This window comes from Perognathus longimembris, chromosome 6, assembly GCF_023159225.1.
Source record: "Perognathus longimembris pacificus isolate PPM17 chromosome 6, ASM2315922v1, whole genome shotgun sequence".
Taxonomy (NCBI): Eukaryota; Metazoa; Chordata; class Mammalia; order Rodentia; family Heteromyidae; genus Perognathus; species Perognathus longimembris.
This window is the reverse complement of record NC_063166.1, coordinates 27025930-27050849: the sequence shown is the minus strand read 5'-3', so window position 1 is coordinate 27050849 and position 24920 is coordinate 27025930. Positions and strand designations below refer to the sequence as shown.

General features: G+C 41.8%; 1 protein-coding gene across 11 annotated transcripts in view; it reads left to right on the top strand.

The window, feature by feature from the left end:
• Positions 1-24920, top strand: part of Phactr1 (phosphatase and actin regulator 1) — a 432942-nt gene that overhangs the window by 336822 nt on the left and 71200 nt on the right. For 10 of the 11 annotated variants that reach the window (XM_048348462.1, XM_048348465.1, XM_048348459.1 and 7 more), the window contains 3 exons: positions 2737-2817; positions 21178-21345; positions 23604-23810. In XM_048348462.1, coding sequence (XP_048204419.1) covers positions 2737-2817; positions 21178-21345; positions 23604-23810 — 456 coding nt within the window. The remainder of the gene's footprint in view (positions 1-2736; positions 2818-21177; positions 21346-23603; positions 23811-24920) is intronic. The other variant, XM_048348467.1, reaches the window with a different exon arrangement.

Sequence of the window (24920 nt, the reverse complement as noted above, 5' to 3'; positions counted from 1 at the left end):
CACTTTCTTCTCTACAATGCCCTTATCTCCCGGAAAATATGTTACAAATACAAATATACTAATTATAAAGCATGTCTTTAGCAATGCGAGGAGAAGTAGGAGAAGCAAATGCCATCTCTGCCCTGGGCCTTGGCTAGGAGGTTTTTCCTCCCCCAGATCCATGTCAAACAATGGAAGGTGATGGGAGGCTCCTCTACACCTCTTTCCATTTGGGGACTGAATGTCACCTAGAAGATCTGTAATGATGTTTTGCTTAAAATCTGTGCTTTTCTCCTCCTATCCAGACTTTTCTCACTTTACTGCCAAACTTTTCTCTGATCAGGCAGAACATCTCAGCCTCCCATGTGGTCCTGGTGCCCTTCTTCCAATCGCTTTCCACCCCTTGTGTGCACTCCCCATGCTATCTCATGCCATTCTGTGTAGCTCCTGAAGCTCCACAGACAAGCTCCACCCCAGTGTTCCCCCCGATGCACCTTTACCTTTGGACTTCTATATGAACAACACCACTGCCCTTCCTGCCATGACTTCAAATTCATTCATATGTGTCTATAATTCTGTTCACTAAGCCATAGATGAGGGCACATGGCCTGGTATTTATTTTTCTCTCTCATTTCACCCAGTCCATCCTCATTTATGAAAAAAGAGTTAGAATATAATCTTTTTTATTATTTTTCTTCTTGAGGACTGAGAAGTGAACCCCAGGTCTAGTATACATCACTCCTTGTTCTATCTCAGCTCTTCAGTTTATGTTTGATTTTTTTTTTTTTTTTTTTTTTTTTGGCCAGTCCTGGGGCTTGGACTCAGGGCCTGAGCACTGTCCCTGGCTTCTTTTTGCTCAAGGCTAGCACTCTGCCACTTGAGCCACAGCGCCACTTCTGGCCATTTTCTGTATATGTGGTGCTGGGGAATTGAACCCAGGGCCTCATGTATACGAGGCAAGCACTCTTGCCACTAGGCCATATCCCCAGCCCTATGTTTGATTTTTTGAGACAGGGTCTTGATAACTTTGCCCAAGCTGGCCTTGAAGTCTTAATCTTTCTGCACTTGCCTTCTGAGTAGCTAGGGTTACAGGCTTGCATCACTAGTCCCAGCTCTGCCATTTTAATAATAATAGGTTCTAAAATATACCACCAGTGATCCTCAGCCTAGCTATGCCTAAGGATAACCCAGATAGCTGTTTACCACAATTGAGGTGCCTGGTCCCATCTGTGTAATCACAGTAGCTGGGCTGAGGCATCTGTGTTTTCCCAGATGAGGAAAGTAACTTGACTAAGTCCCAGTGCTGGTGGGTGACAGAATACGAATCACCAACCCATGTTCCGTGTGTGTGTGTGTGTGTGTGTGTGTGTGTGTGTGTGTGTGTGTTGCTTTTATTCATAGTCTTTGGACTAATTGTGTTTAGTGCAGAGATGTGTGTGTATCTAATTTATCTGTATCTGATTTTGCATAAAGTGGTTCTTCTATTTTACAGCTGGCTTCTTTACCCCTATGCTTCTAAAAGATGTAGAAAGTCTCAGACTGACAAAAGCAACTAAAACAATCTGACACAGCCTTATACACAGTTTTGGTCCAAGACTGAAATGTGGGCACTGAAGCAGCTCGCTCCCACCCGCACCCCCAGGCTATCAGTTGCCTCCTGTGAGCTCTTCAGGCTGCCCCCCCCACCTCTGCCATCCCTGTGCTCCACTTCCACCTCACTGATCACTGTGGTGCCCACTGTTCCCAGAGGGAAGCCCCGCTTCCCTTCATCTGGCTCCAGTGCACAGTTAGAGAAGCCATTCATTCCTCCTATGGATGCTCCCATGTGGAACCTGAGAGAAGAAGGCCTAGGGGTGGGCAATCTGATGAAGTCACCCACTGTCCCTCAGAGAATCCCTGGAGTCCTGGGATGACAATCCAGAGTGCTTTTCAAGAAATACCTTAACAGTAATGCTTTTAGTGATTGCAAAGAAAGGGTCTCCTTGGTGAATCTGAGCCAGTTCATCCAACAAGCAGACCTGACACCAAGGCAGTATCACCCCAGGGAAAATTCACCTGACCCAGCAGGGAGCTCAGAGCAGAGGTCTGTGTCTTTCTCTGTGTCCTGATTCTACTCAGTAGCCTGTGACTGGGGTTCTCTCTGTGCTGCAGCTTCCTCCTCCATAAATCAAGCTTGATTCCAATTGAGTGCATAGGCCTAAATTATAGGTAACTCAAAAACTGTATGGAAGATTGATAATAAAGTCATGTGATTATAAGGCTTATCAATGCTAGGTACTGATGGATTGTGCATATAATCCTAGCTACTCAGGAGGCTGGAATCTGAGGATCTTAGTTCAAAGCCAACCTAGGCAGACAAATCCATGAGACTTTTATCTACAGTTTACTAGAAAAAAGCTCAAAGTAGAGATATGGTTTAAATGGTGGAAGGACAGACATGTGTGAGAAAGCTGAGTAAGAGCACGAGGTCCTGAGTTCAAGCCTCAGTATTGGCAAACACACACACATACACATACGCACATACACTCACACAGACTCTTTGTTACAGACTCACATACACAGATTTTTGTTACACATAGTAACACAAACACGTAATACATAAATGGCACATATCATTAATGAACCATTAGGGATGCATGAGTTTATAGAATCTCATGTAAACATTAACTGCACTACCTATTAACATAAAGATCCTTTGGATAAAAAATAGTATTGTTGTTACCTACTGACAACTGCATCTCTGTCTCTTGATTATAGCTTTGGAAAGGAAGATCTCAATGAGACAAAGCAGAGAGGAGCTTATCAAGCGAGGGGTCTTGAAGGAAATCTATGATAAAGGTAAGAGACAATCCTCAGACCAGGGGCCAGGGAACACACGTGGACTCTTCACATACTTCTTAGCTTTGCATTTATTCCTCTGCTTAGCTTCAGTAGGATGCAAGCACTTTAAACTTGATGATGGAGGAGGAAAAATGAATGTAACAGAGAGTGCTAAAGGCACTGGTATTGTAGGAGGGAGGGAGGAAAAGCTATCCTTTTCTCTGCTTTGGAAGCAAACCACAGGATGCTAAAAAAAATTGCCTGGCTTGAGGAATGATGTAGGGCTGATGTGTGAATGTGCAGCTGGAGTGAATGTAATTACTCAGGCTCTTGCCGCCGCTGGGGGCTCCCCAAAATGCATGCTCAAAATCCACAAGATCTAGGACCTTCTTAACAATAATTAATTTTGTTGGTTTGGATTTTGTCTCCCCTCCCCACTCCTCGCATACAAGAAAAAAAATGGAGGTGAAAAATTATAACTATACACATAGGATATTTAAACAATAATATTGACAGTGATTGAAATGTTCTGTCAATGTGCTTGCCAGGGAACACTACCACGTGTCTTTTGCTTATTAAATACTCTCTTTCAATAGGCATCTTTGCAGTGGTGTAGACATTGTTTATTAACAGTTCCTTACTCCTCCTTTCTGGGAACCTTTGCTACCTGAGAGAGAGAGAGAGAGAGAGAGAGAGAGAGAGAGAGAGAGAGAGAGAGATAAATACTTAATACTTGTGAGCTCTAGCTTCTTTCTTCTTCTTCTCCTCTTTTTCCCATTCTGAGGGTGACACTGTCTCAAGTTTGTCAATGAAGTGATCTTATGGTCATCAGTACTGGTTGTCTATGCCAAATCTGTTGATTATTTAAGACTGATGTTATTTGGTGGGCCAGAGTATTATATATTCTACTTTAAAGACACCTCCTGGCTAGGCACGGAGACTTGCACTTATAATCCCAGCTAAACAGGAGATATGAATAGGAAGATTGCAATTCATGTTCTATGCCCCCCACACACACAAAAACAATTGAAAAAGGAGGAGGGATATGTAGCTCAACTGGCATAACGCCTATGTAGCCAATACAAGGCCCTGAGTTTGAACCTCAGTACCATCAAGATGCAAAAATGATAGTAAAAGGGCTCCTGCTATTTCAATAACTTGGTCATTTTACTGTGCTTTTGTAGTTCTCCTGTGGGCCAGGTTTGGGCCCTGAAACACACAGGTGATTTGAGTCTCTAGGTCTTGATGCATCTGTGATTCTGCTGTTCTGTGAGTTTGGCTTTATTCCTGATAAATCTTGCCTCATCTGTTATTATCATGAAGCTTCCCAGTGGGATTTTTTGAAGCATTCTCTCTTGGCACAAATTGCCAGCCCAAGATACAAGTAGGAAGTAGCTCAGCCCTTGCCCTGCCCTGGTGGTGAGAAGCCCCAGAGAGATGTGAAGCCTACATTCTATAATTGCCAGGGCCTCCTGGGCCCATGAGTCCCTGTGGTGAGCCACACAATCTACTTAACATATGGGGAAAGCTACAGCAGAATACAACCCCTTGATTGATTGAGTGATGCAGGAGAAAGCAATCTACAACTTTGCCACCCTTCCCCAATGTCTCCTTTCTCCACAGTCCCCTCACTGTGTTTCCTCATAAGCTCCTTTCTCCACATTCCTTCCCCAAGAGAGAAGGAAGATGTATGACTACAGGTATAACATTGTGTAATAAGTACCCGAGTGCTGCAATAAATATTGTCACAGCCCAGAGCCTGTTCAGATCCAGTTAAGCAATGCTTTCCCCTCCCTCCTTTTTTGTAGGTCTTTCTGTAAAACCTTAGGGATACCCTGAAGTAGATGTTCAGTTTTACTGTAACATTCATTATTGTCATATCTCATCATCACAGTAGAGGGAAGTGCTGACAAGGTGGCTTCTTGGCTTAACAAAAAATATCCCAAGATTACCATATGGAACGTTCTGCAGACCAGTAGTAGAGGACCTCAGTGAAGATTGCAGTTAGTAGTTACTGCAAATAAGCCCTCCAAATGGATATAAGGCGGACTCTAAAGGATAAGAATGGCAACTGTGCTGCCATTCTTATTGCTGGATTTCCCTGTGAAGCCTCAATTCCAACACTTGTTCCATACACTTCTGATATATCTTAATTCACATGAGTGTGTGTGGAGAGGACAGGGAGGGAAGGGACTCACTCTCTACCACCGAATGACAACGTGACATTCTCTGCATGCCAGACAGATCTGTGCCCTTTGTGTAGTAGCCTGAAGTAATGTAATTGGGGCTGCTTTAACTCATGTAGAAGTTTCCACTGCAGCCTCCCTCAGCCTGGGGTGAGAGAGAGTCACACACAAAGAGGAAGGAGGTCAGCAGGGGACATCTCTTTGCAGGAGGGAGAGTAAATAAGGTGCCCCGTGCGCAATGTCAGTATTTCAATATTAGAGATAGCATTGCACCCCAGTCAATGAATTGCATAGAGGTGCTTTTCTTTCCTTTCAATCAGGTGAGCACAACTTCTTTGAAAGTATCATTTCTCCTTATAAACACACACAGAAGCCAGATGTCAGTGATGTGTGCCTGTAATCCTAGCTACTCAGGAGGCTGAGATCTGAGGATCACACTGCAAAGCCAGCCCAGGCAAGAAAGTCTGTGAGACTCTTCTCTCCAATTAACCACCAGAAAACTGAAAGTGGGGCTTTGGCTCAAGTGGTAGAGCCATAGCATAGAGCAAAAAAAAGCTCTGGGACAACACTCAGGCCCTGAGTTCAAGCCCCAAGACTGCCCCCCCCACCAAAAAGAAAGAAAAGGTAATAGAAAATAAGTATTAAAAAGATATTACAAGCAAACAGAGCTCAAAAGCCAGAAAGAGTAGCTCTTTTTAAAAATTAAAGAAAATGAAGTGTGATCGCTTTGTCTCCACAGAGTGCAATCCTCTGTGTGGCATGGCAGCACTTAGTACATTGGATTTACCTACCCTCATTCTTGTCGATCTTCTGAACAAAATCCTCTTTTCAAAATGTAAATGTGTCAAACTGAGGCAGATATAAAGGAGTCTTAAACAGTAAAATGAGCACGAAAGAATTATGACTACGAATTCTCTTCAGCAACCCCAGATTCTCAGAAAAGCACTGTCCCAAGCAAGGAGAATTAATGAAGTTGTTATAGTGAGTACTCCCTGGTGCGTGCACTGGTTCCTTGCATATGGGCAGAGAATGCACCAAGTGGCAGGTACCATTCTGCTTGCCAGAATTACTGTAAGTACAAGCTAGATCCTGGCCAACACTCACAATCCTGGCAGATATGGTGGAGAAAAATAGGTGACACATGGAAGTGTCACCCATCCAAGCCTGGGGACCCAGGGAAGACATGTTGGAAGGAGCTGTCTTCTAGAGGAATTCCTCAGAAATAAGAAAAAAAAAATCCTAACAAAGATGAAAAGGGAGTATCCCAAGATGAAAGCCAGACACAGCAGGAAGCACTATGTTGGGAGTGAATGAAAGAGAGAAAATGAGTGTCCAGCATGTATTTTGGTTAAAAAAAAAAAAGAGTCAGGACAGGTCTTACAGGCTATAGAACTGTGCTTAGTACTTGATCCTGTTCTTAAAAGAAAAGAGGAGGTTGAATAAGGCGGTGCTATATATATATATGATAGGTTGAGTGACCTCATTGCTCTGCTCACAGGCAAGAATGATCTGGAAAGTGTCCAAGACATGTGTCAGGGAGATCAGTTAGTTGGTGAGTTCCAGGATTCAGATGATGAGTACAGAGAATGAGGAACATAAGTTTGGGGCAGGAGCCAAGTTGAAGATACATAGGAGATAAGCACAAGAGGGCTCTGGGATTGCTTAGATTTGGAGGAAGGCGTGAAGGAAAGGGAGGAGGCAGGGCTGATACTTGGGATTTAGGCTTGGACAACTAGGAGAACCAATCTAGGGACCATTCGCTGTGTTGGGAACCCAAGAGACGTGAATTTAGGACACACAGTATGGAGATCATTTGGCCCCATTGATTTTGAGTTATGCAAGTATCTAAATAAACCACTCATCAGACAGATGCAGAGCTCAAGGGAGTTCTGTGCTGGACATGGGTTAGCATCCTCTGTGCATATGTGGTCGTAAAGTCCAGTAAACTGATTATCATTCAGAAAATGCAGAGTAAGAAGAAAAAGCCCCAAGACCCCAATATTTAATGTTCTTAATGTTAACTCAAGTAACCTGTAGCCGGGAAGTGGTGGCCTAATGGCTAATAATCCTAGTTACTCACTCTGAGGGTCACAGTTCAAAGCCAGCCTGAGCAGGAAAGTCTCTGAGGCTTAGATAAAGGAACTATAAAGCCAGATGTAGAGGTATGGCTCAGGTGGTAGAGTTCAAGCCTTGAGTGACAAAAAGCTAAGTGACCAGTCAATGCCCAGGCCCTGAGTTCAATCCCAGGTACCAGCATACACACACACACTCACAAAGTAATTTGTGAATTGAAAAGAACCCTCAGAGACTGAGAAGTGGCCAAAGAAGATGGAAGTAAACCATGTAGCAGGAGACTGGCTCACTGGGGAAATGGACCACAAATGTCAAATGCATGAGAGAAAGAGAAAGAACAGGAAATGGCCTTTCAAGTATTTTTTTTCTGCTGTGTAATTGTAGCATACAGTTCAGTTACCTGTGAAGTCAATGTGCAGTCAGCAGACTGTAAGTAAAGATGTTCTGCCTACAGGAAACAAAAAAAAATTAGAGATACTGAAGCAATGGGAAAACTTGGAACACTGGCAAGTTCCATAACTTTAGTTTATTTGTCCTCTAGGGTCTCCTAGATGCCATGAGCCAATGTTTACTATGTTTGTGTTTAGTTAATATTTATTGCATGAGAGAATGAATGAATGTCACAAAATAAAGTCCTATGATAGGAAAGTACTAGGGTTGGTTAATTCATCAGTGTCATGACATAGTTCATGGATGCCACCTTCAAGCTATATCTCTTCATGGTAACAAGATGGTTGAAGCAATTGTAGCATCACATGTATACGTCACAATTCTCACAGTAGGAGAAGAAGGGCTACATCTTCTTGCTCTCTCATTCTGGTAAAAAGAAAACCCTGCTCTAAAGGCTCTTCAGAATTATCTTCATTCACAGGAGTGTTTACTGATACCCCCTGGCTATTTTTTCACTTACTTTTGACACATGCTTTCATAAATCTCCAAGTATTACAACTACTTCCAGAGAGCCATTGCCTCTGCATTGTAAGTTACCTTTTGAAGACTGGCTGTAATACACTCCTTCCAGCTGTTATCAGCACCCTCACCCCCTGTGAACTTAGGGCAGGGAATTATTGTCCATTCACAAGCACCTGGCCTTTGGTACTTCATCTCTATCTAGCCACTGACCCACACTGATTCATCCTGAGAAGGCCAACCAAACGATAGGAGACTAGGAGATAATAAAAGCTGCCTGTAGTTTGCCAACACTTTACAACTTCCTACATTTGTGCAAGGACTTATTTAGACATGTCCATTCAACATTGGACCTTGAGCCTCACATAGATTTCTACAAGATGGCAGTATTCACATAGGAGTCCTAAACTGGGGTCTGCTCCCAGATGTTTCTTCTCCTTTTGTGTGGAAGGCAAGGAGAGTGTTTTCCTCTCTCTGGATTCTGTTTCCTGGCTGATCATAAACCCCAGATTGCAGTCTATACCAGGTAGCAGTCATGATTTCCTATAATCCTTCCCGCCTTGTAGTTCCGGTCCCCCAAGCTGCTTGGTTGATAGTATCCTGTCACCAGCTAGTGGTCCTCTGTGGGGATGCTGTCAGATGATGAACTTGCAACTCCATCTGCCACTTCAAGGTTATTAGAGGAGTAAAGTCCATAATCTAATCTGGGCTCAGACCATTACCCACCTAATGTAGGATGCTCAAGAATCATGAGATGTTTTCTTGACCACACATGAACTCTGTTCTGCTCCTCAACCTTCTTTAATGTGCCACCCCCTGCTGGTTCCTCTCCTCCCTAAGTGCACCCAGGGGGTAGCCGAGATGCCATCATAAAGCGTCAGAACTTCTCCCCCTTCCAAGCCAGTGTCTGCCACTCACCCAGTTTTGCATTGCTCAGGGGTTCTGCCGTATGCATACACCCTGAAGCTCCTCCCTCTCTTTCCTGGGCTTCAAGCTTCCACTCCCACACTTTCTCCCATAATCCTTTGGACTCCACCCACCCTCTGAGCCAGTCATTTAACTCTGCAGTTGCAAAACACATTTGCATTTGCAAATACCATAAGCCCATTGCTAGGAATCTACTTTCTAATCTACTTTTGGCAGTGAAGACAATGTCCTCTCATATGTGCTGTGGAGAACAGTAGCCACTAGTCATGGATGGTCATGGAGCACTTAGGGATGTAACTGATAAGCTACATTTTAAACTCTAGCTACCTTGAATAACTAACACATGTGACTGGGCCCACTTCCAGAGCTCAGCTGGAACAACAGAGCTGCTTAAACTTGGAAATAGCTAGCCCCTAACTACTACCCACTACCATCTCTAACCAGTAAGGAATATTTTAAATCTTGGGGTCTGCTCTCAGCTGGATTACCCTAGTAATGAGTTTTTTAAAGGCCCCTTTCACAATGATAATGTGACACACAGACTGTCATATTGCAGAGGACAGACATTGATATGCAGTTCATTTCATATTCACTCACTGTCCCAGTTGCATGTTTGATATCAAAACATCCAGAAATAGCAAGATTCTTTCAGCTACAAACTTCGGAGCAGTCATTATTCAGAATAGTGGACAGAGCAATGGTAGCTCATCAGAATAGATACAGACAGACCAATCAATGCACTTGGTGTGATAATTGCTGAGGAAGCACTTATCCAGGACTAGACCGGACGCATCTGGCAGGTAGATGCCACTATTTGACTTTGTGAAGTCAAGACAGTAGATTCCAAGACAGAGAAGAATGCAGACTACATGAGCGTGTGTGTGTATGTGTATGTGTGTGTGTGTGTGTGTGTGTGTGTGTGTGTATGGGTATGGGGGGGTGTCTGTGGACCACAAAGTGCAACTCAACGCAGCAAAAGACTGACAAATGCACAGGAAATGTAGCTAAAGCCAGCTATCCAAGGTCAGTGATAGATAGGAAGATAGATAGATAGGAAGTCACAGGCACTTATAGTTACTATTTTAGGCAAAGGTCTCCAAACAAGAGGGAAAAGAATACTAAAATAAAAAATCAAAGGATAATCTAAGTCCATAGTAATAGCTACAACTTAAAAAAAAAGTGAAGGATTTTCCTCTAGGTGGAAAATATGCACCAGTCCTCCCCATGTGTGAAATCACATGAGTATCACAGAATAGATGACATTCTGAGATTGAATACATTTGGCATAGACCTTCAAGGTAGTGGGTTTAAAAGGTGGTGCGGGTCACAAAGACACCTTCATCAGGTGTAAAGAGCCTGTCACTCTCACAGAGTTCTTCCTGTGGACAGCTTGTTCAGACAACGCAAAGACTTCTGGCTGCAGATGGAGAGAAAAGATTAAGTAAAAGTTGTCTGTGGGTTCTAAAAATATAGAATCCTTGGTTCTGTGAAATCCTTTATGTCTGTTCACATCCTGATGGAACCCAGGAACTCTGAAACAGATACACAGCATACACAGCATACACACACACACACACACACACACACACACACACACACACACAATGATTTTTCCTCATTGAAAACAAAAATGTGCACCAAAAGTTACTACCATTTTTCATTCATTTGTTCCTTTTTTATTTTTATTTTTTAATTGGTATTATAGAGGTGATACTCAGAGGGATTCCAGTTACACAAGTCAGGTAATAAGTACATCTCCTTTTGGAAAATATCAGCCTTCGCTCTCTGCCTCCCAGATTTTCCCTCTTGTACCTCCACTTGTATATAAGTTGTATATCATTTTCAACATAGAGTCTAGTGAGTATCACTGCTGCATTTGTTCACCCTTTGTCTCTCCATTTCTGTTTGTTCTTCTTTTTAAAAAAAGAGGACTGCCATGTTTATTAAGTGTCTAGGAACCAAATTACAATTATATCCATGAAGCAATAATGTTTCATCGGAATATATTGCTTCTCTTCTTTAATTACCACTTTGTTTAATCGCATCTACCCCCAAAACTCAGGCACATGGAAGAAAATATCTCTTACCAAAGTTAACACATGCTAGGGAGCCATTTCCCACTTGCTTGATTTCAAGCTTTGACTCTACCAGGGAAACTCATAGATGACTTCTTTCTTAACTCACTCCTGCTTAAGGTATCATTTTGTAGATGAAGGAAAAGTTGATGGCTTTGACAGCAGTAATGTGAAAAGTTATTGGAACTGGCCAGCTTTACAAAGCTCTGTTTCTAGTTACTAATGTGATACCTTCATAGGTTACAAGCAATGGCTATGCCCTCTTAATGGATGGGATTTTGTTCTTCTCTAGTAGTGAAAATACATCAATATGAATGAATACATGAGTGAGTGAGTGAATGAATGAATTAGCCTGGACAAAGTCTCTGTATCATGGCTGACTCATTTTATCCTCTAAGACATCACCATAATCCAGTGTCATTTCCACAGAAGACACTTATTATACTCTTGATATGATGCCTTCTTTGTACATTGCCTGTGTCCAGGAAGCTAAAATGAGAGCTCCCAACACACTAAGCAGCAGCTCTTGTCTCAGAGGAAAAAAATACTTGCATCAGGCTCCTTGGACAAGTCTTGACAAGGGTAATTCTTTGCTTCCCTTTTTAATTGTTCTTTAATTATTGCCCTTGGTGATCATCAGTAAATTAATATGTTTGGTGTTTTGCAAGTATAAATTCTACACATTTTCATTGCCAATGAAGATTCAGTTTACTTAAACACTTCTGCATAGTCATTCTAAGATGGTCATGTGACAATGGACACTAAGTGGTCAGCGTTGTTTTCATTACATTCATTATTTTCTGCTACAAGGGCAACTATTTAATAGAATTTAACTGTGACAACTACATGGTGTGTGTGTGTGTGTGTGTGTGTGTGTGTGTGTATGTATATGTATATGTATGTGTTGTTGTTGTTGTTTTGGTTTGATTTTTGAGATAGGGTCTCTCAGCAGCAACCAGCCCAGCCTGAACTTTTGATTTCCTGCTGTAGCCTCCTGAGTGCTGGGATTACAAGAGTGTTACTATGCTTATGTCTTGCTTACAAAGGATTGCTATATTATTTTTCCATCTTTGAATTCTTAATTTTTTATTATAATTTTAATTTAGAGATAAGTTGTTTATAAAAAGAACACATGCCAATGTCATGAGTGGATGGGTGAATGGTCAGTAGAAAAGAAGATCTGAACATACACCCTGCATGTAGTAAATTCTGAAATATTGTTTCAGGAATTCTTACCATTACTGTCATGAATAAGATGTCCAACATAAAACTTGACAATAAAGATATTCCAGAAACATTTATTTCTGCATTTCTTTCTTCCTCCCCAGATTTCTGATGCATAAAAGGGCTTTTATTTAAGGACTACCAACCTCTAGATCTACATAAAAACTTACTAGCTTTGCCAGGTGCTGGTGGCTTACACCTATCTGTAATCCTAGCTACTTGGGAGGCTGAGATCTGAGCATCACTGTTCAAAGCAGCCTGGGCAGGAATCTCCATCTCCAAGTAACATCCCCCAAAGCCAGAGTGGAGCTGTGGTTCAAGTGGTAGAGCACTAGCCTTGAATTATAAAGCTTAAGTCCTAGTGCTGGCACCTGATACACACACACACACACACACACACACACACACAAACAAACACAAACAAGCCCCCTAATCCATTTATCCATTCATTTACTTTCAATTTCTTGCTGCAATATGTCAAAATAGATAAGTCAATCAAGAAAAAGAAAACCTCACTATACAATGCTTGGCTGTTTTAGCTCACATCTTATTTCAGGCTGATTGGCATGTCTAGAAGACAGAAGAAGGTTATTCTCTTCTCTCCTAGCACCTCATGCAAAATATTGACCTGCAAGGATGTTGGGCGTGTGTCAGATGAGTACCAGGAAGTTGGTACTGGAGATGGTTAGGCAGGGAGGTAAAGGGGAAGAAGGGATTTGAATGAAGAAAAGAGTGGGAAGAGAATGCAGGTATGGTCCAATTCACACTCTGTGAAACCAGGAGAATTACAGGGATGGATGAAGTTGGGAGGGATAGGAAAGAATAATGAAAGGGGTGATGTTGATGAAGATGCATTGTACTCATACGCTGACACTTTGAGTTGTAGCTCTTGTGCAACTAAAGATAATAAAAAATACAATTAAAAGTAAAAAACCAAGGTTGACCAAAAAATAAAATAAAATACAGTCTCCCCTCCACCCTTACCCACTGCCAAAGGACAGAATCCAAGTCCCCAGAGATTAAGTAGCTTGTTTTAAGCTAGTGATGACAAGGACAGCATCAGTACAGATTGTCATCCTCACACGCCAAATCCTGGCTTCTTTCCACCATGCCTGCTGCTTCTCTCCTCTTACCTATCTCTCTGGGAATAAGTTATGGGTGCTCACCAACACACCTCTTTTGGTGAAGATTGGGTTTCTCAGGGGAATATAGCTTCTCACTGTCAACTGTTGATGGCTCCCTTGATTTCTTTGCACCCGAGATAGTGAAAGCACCCTCTTCCAGTGGCTCTCCAGAATGCTTCGGCTTGAGCAACCTACTGGGTTCACTTTTTTTTATATACCAGTGAGTTTCTATAGCATTTGAAAAATGAGATATATGGGAAGTCCAATTTGTTATTAATTTGGAGGAGGTTGCTGATGGCCTTGATAAACCTACTCCTTATCCTTATCACCTGGAATCAGCCCATCAAGGTGAAAAGGTGAGAGGACTGAGTTGACTGACCCATGGAGGGAAGGAAAGGATAGTTTGATCCTCCTCCCCTTGCAGGATCAGGCACCCATGGCTGCACATTGACCACCGTCTAACTCTACAGAAAAAGTCAGAAACTGAACAAAAATCAGGACCATGGAGAGAACCAGTGGGGTGAGGAAGGGGTTTTCCTCTCTCACGTAAATTGTTATATGTATCTATGTATGTACGTATTTTCACTTAATGAGGCAGCATGCAATTCCTTCATTTTTAAAAAATAAGATAAACATATGTATCTTTATAGCGGAAAAAGTTAATGATTGTTAAACTCTGCTTCCATCTTGCTGGAGTCTTTCAGAACTCTTCCAGGGCACATGAAGATTTCATTTTGATGTCTTTTTAGTTGATCTGTGCATAGTGCTATACATTCCTTCTGTTGTACTTGACAATATTGCAAACACATCTTCAGTGTGTCAGTATCACCCACGCGGTCATTTCATTTGCATTTCTCTCACTCCCATTTTCCAAATGACACTTGGGACTTGATTTTTATTTACCTGGACAAATACTTATCCTACTTTAGAATATTCTGTTCTTTTACTAGCTAAATATAGCTCCTGTTTTTCCATTATGCTGCTTTTCTTCTTCTTTTTGGTGTACAGTGTTACATTTTGCAAATTAAAAAATCATAAAGTTTTATGGGTAAGTCAAAATTATCCATCTGGCTCCCTTCTTGTGTGGCCTGAATCTATATTTGTTTCTAGTGCTCTCTTTTTTCGATTTTGTATTTATTCTACTTTGAACTTTTATATTTAGCTTTTTGGTATGTGTAAATTTATTGCAATAATTGTGCAATATGTGGATGTAAAGTATTCTTTTTATATTCATATTCAACTGCTATTTGTTCAATAAGGATTTCTTGTCCCATGAGAAATATATTTTAAATATAGCTTTTTAAAAAATAAACCACAATTTGTATCTTAGAAAATCAGATTCACTGGCGAGCTTAACTTTATTGAAGTATTTTTTTTCAGAGTCAGAACTTCCCCTCTTTTAAATTGCAAAAGACCACAAACTGCATATTCTCAAAACAAAATGTCCATCTTTCATGTAATTTGGGGTTTGAAAATCATTTTTAAATGCTACCTGCTATTACTGTCCATGAGAACCTAAAGGAATTTCTAACCACTTCAGCTAAAATTAAGAAAATTTAATTGATCAGAAGCTGATGTTTATCCTGAATTAAAGGAGTATCCCTTCATTAGTCAGCTTCCCATGACTGTAACACTTGACTTATACTGGGAAATGTGTATTTTGATTTATAATTTTGAGGGCTCCAGTCCAAGATCCATAGACTTCTTGCTATCTGGGCATGCCCAGATAGCAATACTGAGTGCACATAGCAAAGCAAATTGTTTACATTGTGGGCCAAGATGGAGATTGAGGAAGAAACCAGAGGGCCATAGTGCTCCTTCAGGACACACCCAAGAACTTCCCTCTAGGCTCCACCTTCTAAAATCTCACAGTCCATCCCATCTGTAGACCAAACTTTTAACTCATTAGACATGCCACCTTGTGTCTGGCTCACAGTTTTTTTCCACTTCACTTGAATGCTCTTTTGAGTCTAGTTTTTTATGTTTTTCTCTTCTTCTCCCTATCCTTTCCTCCATACCTCCCTCCATCTCTCTTTCTCTCTCTCTCTCTCTCTCTCTCTCTCTCTCTCTCTCTCTCTCTCTTTTTCTGGTTGAGTCTTACTATGTAGTCCAAGCTAGCCTCACAGTCCTCCTTCCTCAAGCTCTCCACTGCTGGAACTATAAGTATACACTACCACACCTGAGTTTTCATTTTAAGTTGAGGTCTGGCTCTGTTGCTCAGGGTGGCACTGAATTTGAGGGCTCAAGCCATCCTCCTGCCTCATCCTCCCAAAGGGATTACAAGTACATGCCACCATGAATAACGTGGTGTCTTTTTTTTTTTTTTGCCAACTTCACTTCCATGATTCATAGTTATAAAACTCGACATCCTGCTTCTTGCCCTTTCTTTAGCTTAAAGCAACCATCTCTCTTCCATATTAGCAACAGCCAGCATTTCTTATCCTGAGTTTCATCAGGCAAGGCACCACTGTCATACCAGGTTCTCTTCTCCTCAGATGCTTAATTCTTAATTCCGTGATTCTCAAAGCATGAGAATCTAGCTGCCTGAGAGACAGACACATTCTTGGTCGCCATCCCAGGCCTACAAGGTAAGCAGCTCTGGGGGTAGAGGCTAGTTATCTGGGTTCCAGCCACCTTCTAGGACGTTATGATGTACACCAGACTTTGAGAACCACTGCCTCAAACCATCTAGTTTCTTCTCCTGCAGTCCACTTCTCTCCTCTTCATACTTTACTAGTTTGAGTGGGAAACCTATGATTGAAGGTCATGGTGAGCCATTTGGACCATTAACACAATGTGTGTGTGTGTGTGTGTGTGTGTGTGTGTGTGTGTGTCCTGAATGCTTTTATTTTTTCAATTTAAATTTTATTGTAACAGTGATGTCCAGAGAGGTTACATTTACATAAGTCAGGTAATGAGTACGTTTCTTTTTGAACAGTGTTACCCCCTCCCTCATTTTCTCCCACTCTTTCTCCTTTGACTACCTCCCCTTCCCTGAGTTGTATAGTTTATTCCAACATAGTGTTTACTGAGTATCATTGTTGAATTGGTTCACCCATTGTCCCACTGTTTCTATGATTCCCCATGCCCTTCCCCAAATCATATAAACTATTTACAAGACAAAGGGTACAGAAATCAAATACAGTGCCAACAGGAAATAGACCAAAGGGGGAGGGGGAATCAAAGAAAAATAACTGCAAAAAGTACACTTTAAAAAAAACTTCTTGTTCCAGTTTCTTGGAGTTCATTTCAATAAGCATCATTTTATATGGTCATGTGCACATAGCTATTGGACCATTGTGACCCTCTCCTAAAAATATCCTCCTTTGTTCTCACTGTATGATGCTTAGAGTGCTGTTTAATCAATCGATCAAGTGTAATTATTTGTCTTTTACTATGCATTGGATTAACTTGTAGATTGATAGACATATTCTAGTTTTTACAAATGAGGGAAACCAAGTTATGTTGCTTTGGGTCTGGTTTACTTTGCTTAATATAACTTTTTCTAAGTCTTTCCATGTTCTTACAAATGGGACAATATCATTCTTTCTGATGGAAGCATAGAATTCCATTGTGTGTGTGTGTGTGTGTGTGTCACATTTTCTTGATCCATTCACAACTGAGGGACATCTGGGTTGATTCCATATCTTAGCTATGATAAATAATGCTGCAAAGAACATGGTTGTGCGGGTGGCATTAGTGCATGCTGGTTTGTAATCACTTGGGTGAATGCCTGGGAGTGGGATTGCTGGGTCATAGAGAAGCCTTTCAATAGGGAAGCTCTCTAGTCTTTGAGGAACCTACATACTGCTTTCCAGAGCAGTTGAACAAGTTTACATTCCCACCAACAGTGTGGTAGCATTCCCTTTTGGCCACATCCCCACCAGCATATGTTATTATCAAGAAAATGAATAACAGACAATTTCTAAATGATATGAGACAAGGCAATTTCTAGCACTCAGTAAATTCATCTATAATAAAATAAGATGGTGATGACCTCATAGATGAAAGGACTCATAATCTGTATGCTTCATCTTAATCATGTGACAGAGTCTTCCTGGGAAAAAGTGTTCCAGAAGTCATTTCTCAAAAAAGGAAAATTTTGAAATGTTTTCAAAGATACTGATAAAACACTAATTGGAAAAGGATGTACATAGGGCTCCTAAATAGTGTTTCAATTAATAACACATTAGGAATTCCCAGCTCGAAGCATGGTGTACATATGTGGAGTCAGTTACACTAAAGTTTCATTTGTGTGTCAATGTTTTTAAATATAATAATAAAAACTTTAAATCTTACTTAAAAGTGGCAACATCATTGTACCCAAATCAAATGGTTCCTATTTTTGTCACTATCATCTTGACTATAAATGAAATTTATTGTACTTATTGAGTGGCTTTTATTTATTTCTATTAAGTGTGCATGTACATGTATATGTATGTACACAGAATGATGTTCAGATAGAATGATGGCTGGAGAGAAAGAGAAAGATACCGTTATTATGGTGGATGATAGATGGATGGATGAATGGATAGTTATTAATGTTACTATTGAAGAAATTGCCAAAAACTATACATTGCTGCTGTGTAACCAAAAACCCTTTAGAAAAACAATTTTACAAGATCCATTTATATGCCACTAGGTTTTAGGATATTAATACATAAAATTTGATCTGTTACAATTTGTTTTAGGATAACTAAAGCAGAGAGAATTCTAGCTGCAGAAAATTTTCTAGACAAGCAGGTGGTCCTCTTTTCATGATAGTGTGAAACATTGGAAAGTCCTTTATGACCAATCATAGGGAAATAGCTCAGTAACTATGTCTACATTCATATACTATAAACATCAAGATGATGATTAGCCAAGTTATGCTTAAAACAGAAAATTCAGTACACATTTGACACATAGTAAGATGACAACCATGAAAATATTTTACAGGGAAAAAAAACCTTGTCTTTATTAGCTAAGGTAGCTATGTGATCAGCATCTTCCTTCTCTACCTTATGTTTTTTGTTTTTTTTATGGGAATGTGTGTCCAGCAGTTAGAAAAATCCTTCTCCCAAGTTATGTGGGCCTGTGAGACCAAGCAAAGGTCTCTTTAACTCTATGGGGAACTCCATTTTTTGAGAGCATTTCAAGAGAGGTGAGCAGTGTCTTTTGTCGGTTCCTAGCAAAACATTTTGCTTTAAGTCAGATTCTTTGACAAGACCCAGAGTCATAGATGGAGTCAAAGAAACCCAACTGCAGTGCATCTTTGTTACCAAGGGCCCTTTTGCCTGACACTTTCAAGTGTTAACATGGGTGGTGATGATTGAAATACAAAGCATTCCTCCAAAGATGCAGGATGTGGCATTAGCCCTATGATTCCAGCACCCCCCCTCTCCCACCACACACTAAGGTTGTCTTATCCAGTGAACAGACTTGGAACATCAAGAGTCCAAGCAGTCTTCTTACAGATGCATTCTAAGTTCCCACTAGGAACTCAGAGCCCAGCTACTTCCCATGACATCAAGTTGACCATGATAAATAAAAATCATGTTAAGAGGAGGCCATCAATAATGATGCATTAACACATCCCAAAGACTACTGATTACCCTTGTCACTCCCATAACATTGGCGCTGTGCTTGTCCTCTTATGAATGAGTAGTGAGTGTACTGCTGACCTCAATTACAATAACCTTTATGAATATTTGGGGCATGCAAAGGTTGAATGAAAAGGAAAAAAAAAATCAGCCCAGCGTTCCACTTGGCCAGTAATTTCTCTTGTCTAATACAGATGAGTTGGGGGAAGGGGAGCTACTCATTATACTTTTTATGTTTGTAGAAAATTCAGGTCCAGTATTCTATGTCCTTGAATCATATGCTATTTCAAGACTATTTATAGATTACTCTGGTGAACATACATTTTATTGGGCTGGTTCTAGTAGAGTGTGCTAGAGTTATAGGCCACCATAAAGCATTATTGTATAAAACCAAAACTTTGGATCGAACCCCAGAAAAGCAAGACACTAACCCTGTGGCTATCACACTGTTTCATTTTTATCAGTCATCTTTCTTCTGGAGTTAAGTTAGATAATTGCTCTGCTGGTTTCTGTGTTTGGGAGTAGACATAACTCTGTCTTTTATCTGTGTGTTTATTCACTGGACTGGAATAGCTTTCAGTCCTCTTTAAAAATTAATTTGACTTTAATGTCTAGTTATCTAAGACTCCCCAGAGCTAAGATGGAATCACACTGGGGGAATTTTGATCTGACAAATGGCCATTATCCGGAAGCCTTAGATCTTCTGCTGTGGTGACAACTCACAGCTCCTTGTGTGGCTGAGCTGTATGCCAGATCAAAGTTGGCATGATTAATGAATGGTAGGTACCAGAAGAATCCTGGCACTTCCCACAAAGCCATAGGTTGCTACAGCCCATTGGGTAGAGATTGGAGCTTCTTAAATATGTATCCAGCTACAGAGATGGGACAGGGTAGAAGTAAACAGGAGATGGGATAATGTTTTGCCTGGGACCATGGTTTCACTTCTTGTGGAACAGCATGAAGCCCTTTATAACCTAAGGTTGAAATTCTCCCTTTTGATTTCAGTCTCTGCTACCTGCTGAGCTATTTGGCTTTTTAAGAATTAAGAGGAAAGCTGAGCATTAGTGGCTCATGCCTGTAATCCTAGTCACTTTGGAGACTAAGATCTGAAGACTGAGGTTCAAAACTAGCCTGGACAGAAAGGTCTGTGAGACCCTTGTCTCCAGTTAACCAGAAAAAATAAAAGCCACAATTTAGAGCTGTGGCTCAAATAGTAGAGCATTAGCCTTGAGCAAAAAAACAAAGGAACTAAGGTACAGCATCCAGGCCGAGTTTCAAGACCCAGTACTAACACAAAAAGAAAAAAATGAAATAAGAGGTTAAAATTTTTATTTCATGGGCTGGGAATGTGGCCTCATGGTAGAGTGCTTGCCTGGCATACATGAAGCCCAGTATCACATATACAGAAAAGGCTGGAAGTGGTGCTGGCTCACGTGGCAGAGTGCTAGCCTTCAGCAAAAGGAACCAAGGGCAGTGCTCAGACCCTGAGTTCAAGCCCCAGGACTGGCAAAAAACATATTTCATTGCCTTTCATTTTACAAAGTCGATAACCTAAAACACAGGATGGATTATAATGAGAAAGTTGGAGAAAAAAGAAAAACAGGCAAGTGTCTGAAGATCATTAGAAAGTATTGCAGCAACAGTTAAGACAACCAGTCTCTAAAGATGCATGTCTTAAAAGCAAAATGAGGGGCAGGGAATATGGCCTAGTGGCAAGAGTGCTTGCCTCATATACATAAGACCCTGGGTTCGATTCCTCAGCACAACATATACAGAAAATGGCCAGAAGTGGCGCTGTGGCTCAAGTGGCAGAGTGCTAGCCTTGAGCAAAAATGAAGCCAGGGACAGTGCTCAGGCCCTGAGTTCACGGCCTAGGGCTGGCCAAAAATAAACAAATTAAATAAATAAATAAATCGGGGCTGGGAATATGGCCTAGTGGCAAAGAGTGCTTGCCTCCTACACATGAAGCTCTCAGTTCGATTCCCCAGCATCACATATATGGAAAATGGCCAGAAGGGGCGCTGTGGCTCAGGTGGCAGAGTTCTAGCCTTGAGCGGGAAGAAGCCAGGGACGGTGCTCAGGCCCTGAGTCCAAGGCCCAGGACTGGCCAAAAAAAAAAAAAAAAAAAAAAAGCAAAATGAGAGATGTCTCTTAGAGATACTGACTTTGATTAGAAACAGAAAAGTCTAAAACATGTAGACTTCTTTAGCAAGTTTGGAATATCACCCATCCTTGGAAGGCAAGCGTTCTCTAACTCTGCAATCTCCTTCTCTGACAGATGGGGAGCTCTCCATATCCAATGAAGATGATTCTTTGGAAAATGGGCAGTCCTTGAGCTCCAGCCAGCTGTCTCTGCCTGCGCTGTCGGAAATGGAGCCGGTCCCCATGCCCAGGGATCCCTGTTCATATGAGGTGCTCCAAGCTTCAGACATCATGGATGGGCCAGGTAATGCCTCGGGCAGGACCCCAGAAGTCACACTGGGAACCTCTAGACCCACTGAATTTGGGGTTCTAGTTTTAGCACATCTAAAGCATAAAGAAAGATTTGGAAGCGAATGAAACTGAAACAAGTATTCATTTTTCATACATATAGAGTTTAAGAAAGTAAGGATATATAACCATGTTGTTCTCATTTTAAAATATGCCATTCCCATTTTAAGACACATTTTTCTCACTTTAAAGGAGATATGGCTTGTTTGAGGAAGATGGATGATTTTTAAATGTCATTGTTTTGTTTTCTAACACTCACCTCTATTAAGATAAACTGAAGCATGCTACATTTCTATATGATGGCTATCAAGTTTTCCTATTCCAAGGGCCTAAACAACCAGGCACCAGAGGCTCACACCTATAATCCAAGCTACTCAAGAGGCTGTGGTCTGGAAAATGCTGTGCAAAGCCATCCAGGGAAGGGCAAGTCCATGAGACAGTCAAACATGCACATGCGCACGCTCACGCGCGCACACACACCAGAATTGGAGCTGTGCCTCAAGTGGTAGAGCACCAGCATTGAGCCAAAAAGCTAAAAGATAATACCCAGGCCCTGAACTCAAGCCCCAGTATTGGTGGTTGGAGGGAAAGTGGAAAGGTCTAAACACTTTTTAATTTCTAGTCCCAGTGTACCAGACAGTGTTTCTATCAATTCAGTAAATTGTATCAATTTAGCGGATGCAGTCAATTAATTTAATTGCTTATTCAATCCTATACAATTTACTGCTTAATCAGGAGCCTACTGGTAGATATATACAAGAGATATGTTTTTATTCCATCTGACTGAACATTGTCTCCCTCTTTAATCGAGTTTCTTGCCTGGCCAACACTGAGGAGTTGTGCAGAGTGACCCCAGTCAGCCCAAATATCAGTAACCACCCTCTCCAACAGACAGACACACTGCACAGTTAGCAGATGTCACTGTGGGAAGGAAGCTTTTGGAATATCTGGTGTAGTGATAGAAAGGTCACGTCCTTTCTGCATGCTGTATGCAAACTCCATGTCCACTGGGGCCCAGGTAGGAGGAGAGGGGAAATAAGGGTTTACCCCCATTGATTCCCATTCTCCACTGTGGCCCGGAGAGTTGTTGCTCCTTCAGTGTGTTCATCACTGGTGCCAAGAATGTCCCTGGGAAGAACTTGGGGCTTATGGGTATTCTGCAAGGCTATGCTACTTGCAGAATGCCAATCCTCTGGCCAAGAAGGAAGAAGGAGGAGTCAGTTATAAGTTTTCTCACTATGGCAGTGGTGGAAGGCAGAAGGATATACAACAAGAGCCATGCATTTTTGTAAATTCAGCCTTCCTTGTGAGGTTGGGTTTGAATGTGTGGGTGAATTTGCCATCCTAGCACAGTCACCGGGTTTCACAGTCACCATGCCAGCTGCCAGCTTGACAGGAAGGCGCATGAGCCACCAGCCCCATCCCTTGACAGTTTGCAGGCCACTAGTGCCTGTCCACAGATCTCCTTGGTCAGGAAGCGGCAGACTCAATGCAGAGAAAAGAGAAATGGGGAAATTGAAACAACAATGGAAAACATAGCTAGAATTGAAGCTGTTATAATTGAAGTATAATAAAATCTGGCCATGCAAGGGGGGAGAGGAGAGAGGTGAGATATCAAAGAGTAGTGGCCTCAAGCATACTTTACCCTGATGGAGTTTATAAGAGGTGGCTGGGCCCTCACACTGAAGTCCATCTGGAAGGTTGCCATTCAACTGTGGGGTCACAGCCTGCTAGTGTCAGCTTTTCAGACTTAGCAGGACCCAGTGTCCCAAACAGAGAGCCAAGACAGAGGCAAAACTTAGCAGGCAACACTGAGACTCACTAGTTTAAGCCAGGCTCTCCTCTTCCTTGGTGCCAACATTTATAAAGCTCCTGGTGCAGTTCCATTGGGCCATCCTGTTGATTGTTGTTATGGACCCTGGAGTCCCAAAGCATCTGAAATAGACCTTGTATGACGAATGCCAAGTTTGGAATGGAGTCTTTCACCTCGCTCCTCTTTTTCCTTTGCTTCCATCTTTGTCCTTCCACCACCCCTTGTGTTTCTATGTTTCTTTCTCTCTCCACACATACTTGACAACTTGAGGTGATCAGTCACTCTGCCGTCTTGCTAAGCCAGCCCGCATCCCTGTCCTGTGTTCCTGGCTGCCCCGTGCCATCCCCGCCTGCGCTGCGTTCATGTAATGTCTCCTGTGTATCATATGGTTGTCCCCTCAGTGTCTGAAGAGAGTCCCTCTGCCAGTGAGTCTGGAGTCCTCCTGTCCCAAGATCCTTCAGCCAAACCAGTCCTGCTACTGCCCCCCAAAAAACCTGCTGCTTTCTCTGGAGACCATGAGGACACCCCAGTGAAGCAGCTGCCCCTTCTCAAGCAGCCCCCGGCCCTGCCTCCCAAACCCACTGCCCGGATTGCCAACCATTTCACAGGTGAGTCTGCTGCCCCCTCCCATACCTGCCCCTCCTGCCCTTCAAGGGAGAATTATTTCCTCTTTGGGACTTTTTATCTGAATCCTGAAAACATATCTCTGGTCAGTTGCCCTATGAGGCATTTGGGGAGGGTGAGTGTGTGTGTGTGTGTGTGTGTGTGTGTGTGTGTGTGTGTGTGCGCGCGCATGTGTGTGTGCATGCAGTCATGACCAGGGTTTGTTTTCCTGTGTGTCAAGCAGCATTTGATATACACCTGCCAGCCATGTGCCAAGAGCCTCCTGTCCTGTGTATCTGTAAATATGTACCTTGTATTTCTGTGACCAATTCAAGAGTATCTTGGGCAACCTAGATTCAACATCAACATGTTTGCAAAGATTAAACGTAGTGCCTTGTTTCTTGCATAATGAGTTTGTCAAGGCTTTATATGTTTTGTCCTTAAATTATTAATCAGAAGCTCAATATATTCCTCCTATTCAAATCCATTTCAGTATTGTTAGACCACTTTATAAAGGGAAAGGCAAAGCAAAGGCAGCGATGTGCAGTTTGTGGGAAAGAAGCATCAGCTCAGCTGTGCTGTCTAACATGACTTTTATATTTTTGTTTATAAAGTTTTAACAAGGATGCACTCTAGGGATGGTGTCCATTAGGCCTCCAGTAAGATATTTCAGTGCTCATTTGCATTGGATACAAAACTGTGACGTACATCATGGGGTGATCAGAGATAAAAGTTTTCAAAGAACTTGATGATAAACAACCACTCTTTTACAATATGATTGATACTTTTACAAATGGTATAGATTTGATCTCTGTAGCACCTTGTACTTGTAATGAGGATGCAGCTAGGGAAAAAGACTCAACTTGTAGAAAAACTGAGGTTCAAGCAAAAGAAGTGGATTCATTAGAGCTGATGGGGATTTGACGGAGGCAGTATGGACCCTGCTTTCCACTTCCTAACCTGTGGTTGTTGTCTCCTTGGGAGCAGGATGACCTCACACAATGTTGTGTTTATTAGGCTCCAGCTTTAACATAGGCTTAAGCCAAATCTCTGATGTTCACACCCATCCAAACTGGATGTCCACAGAGTGAAAGAACCAATGTGCATCTGAAGAA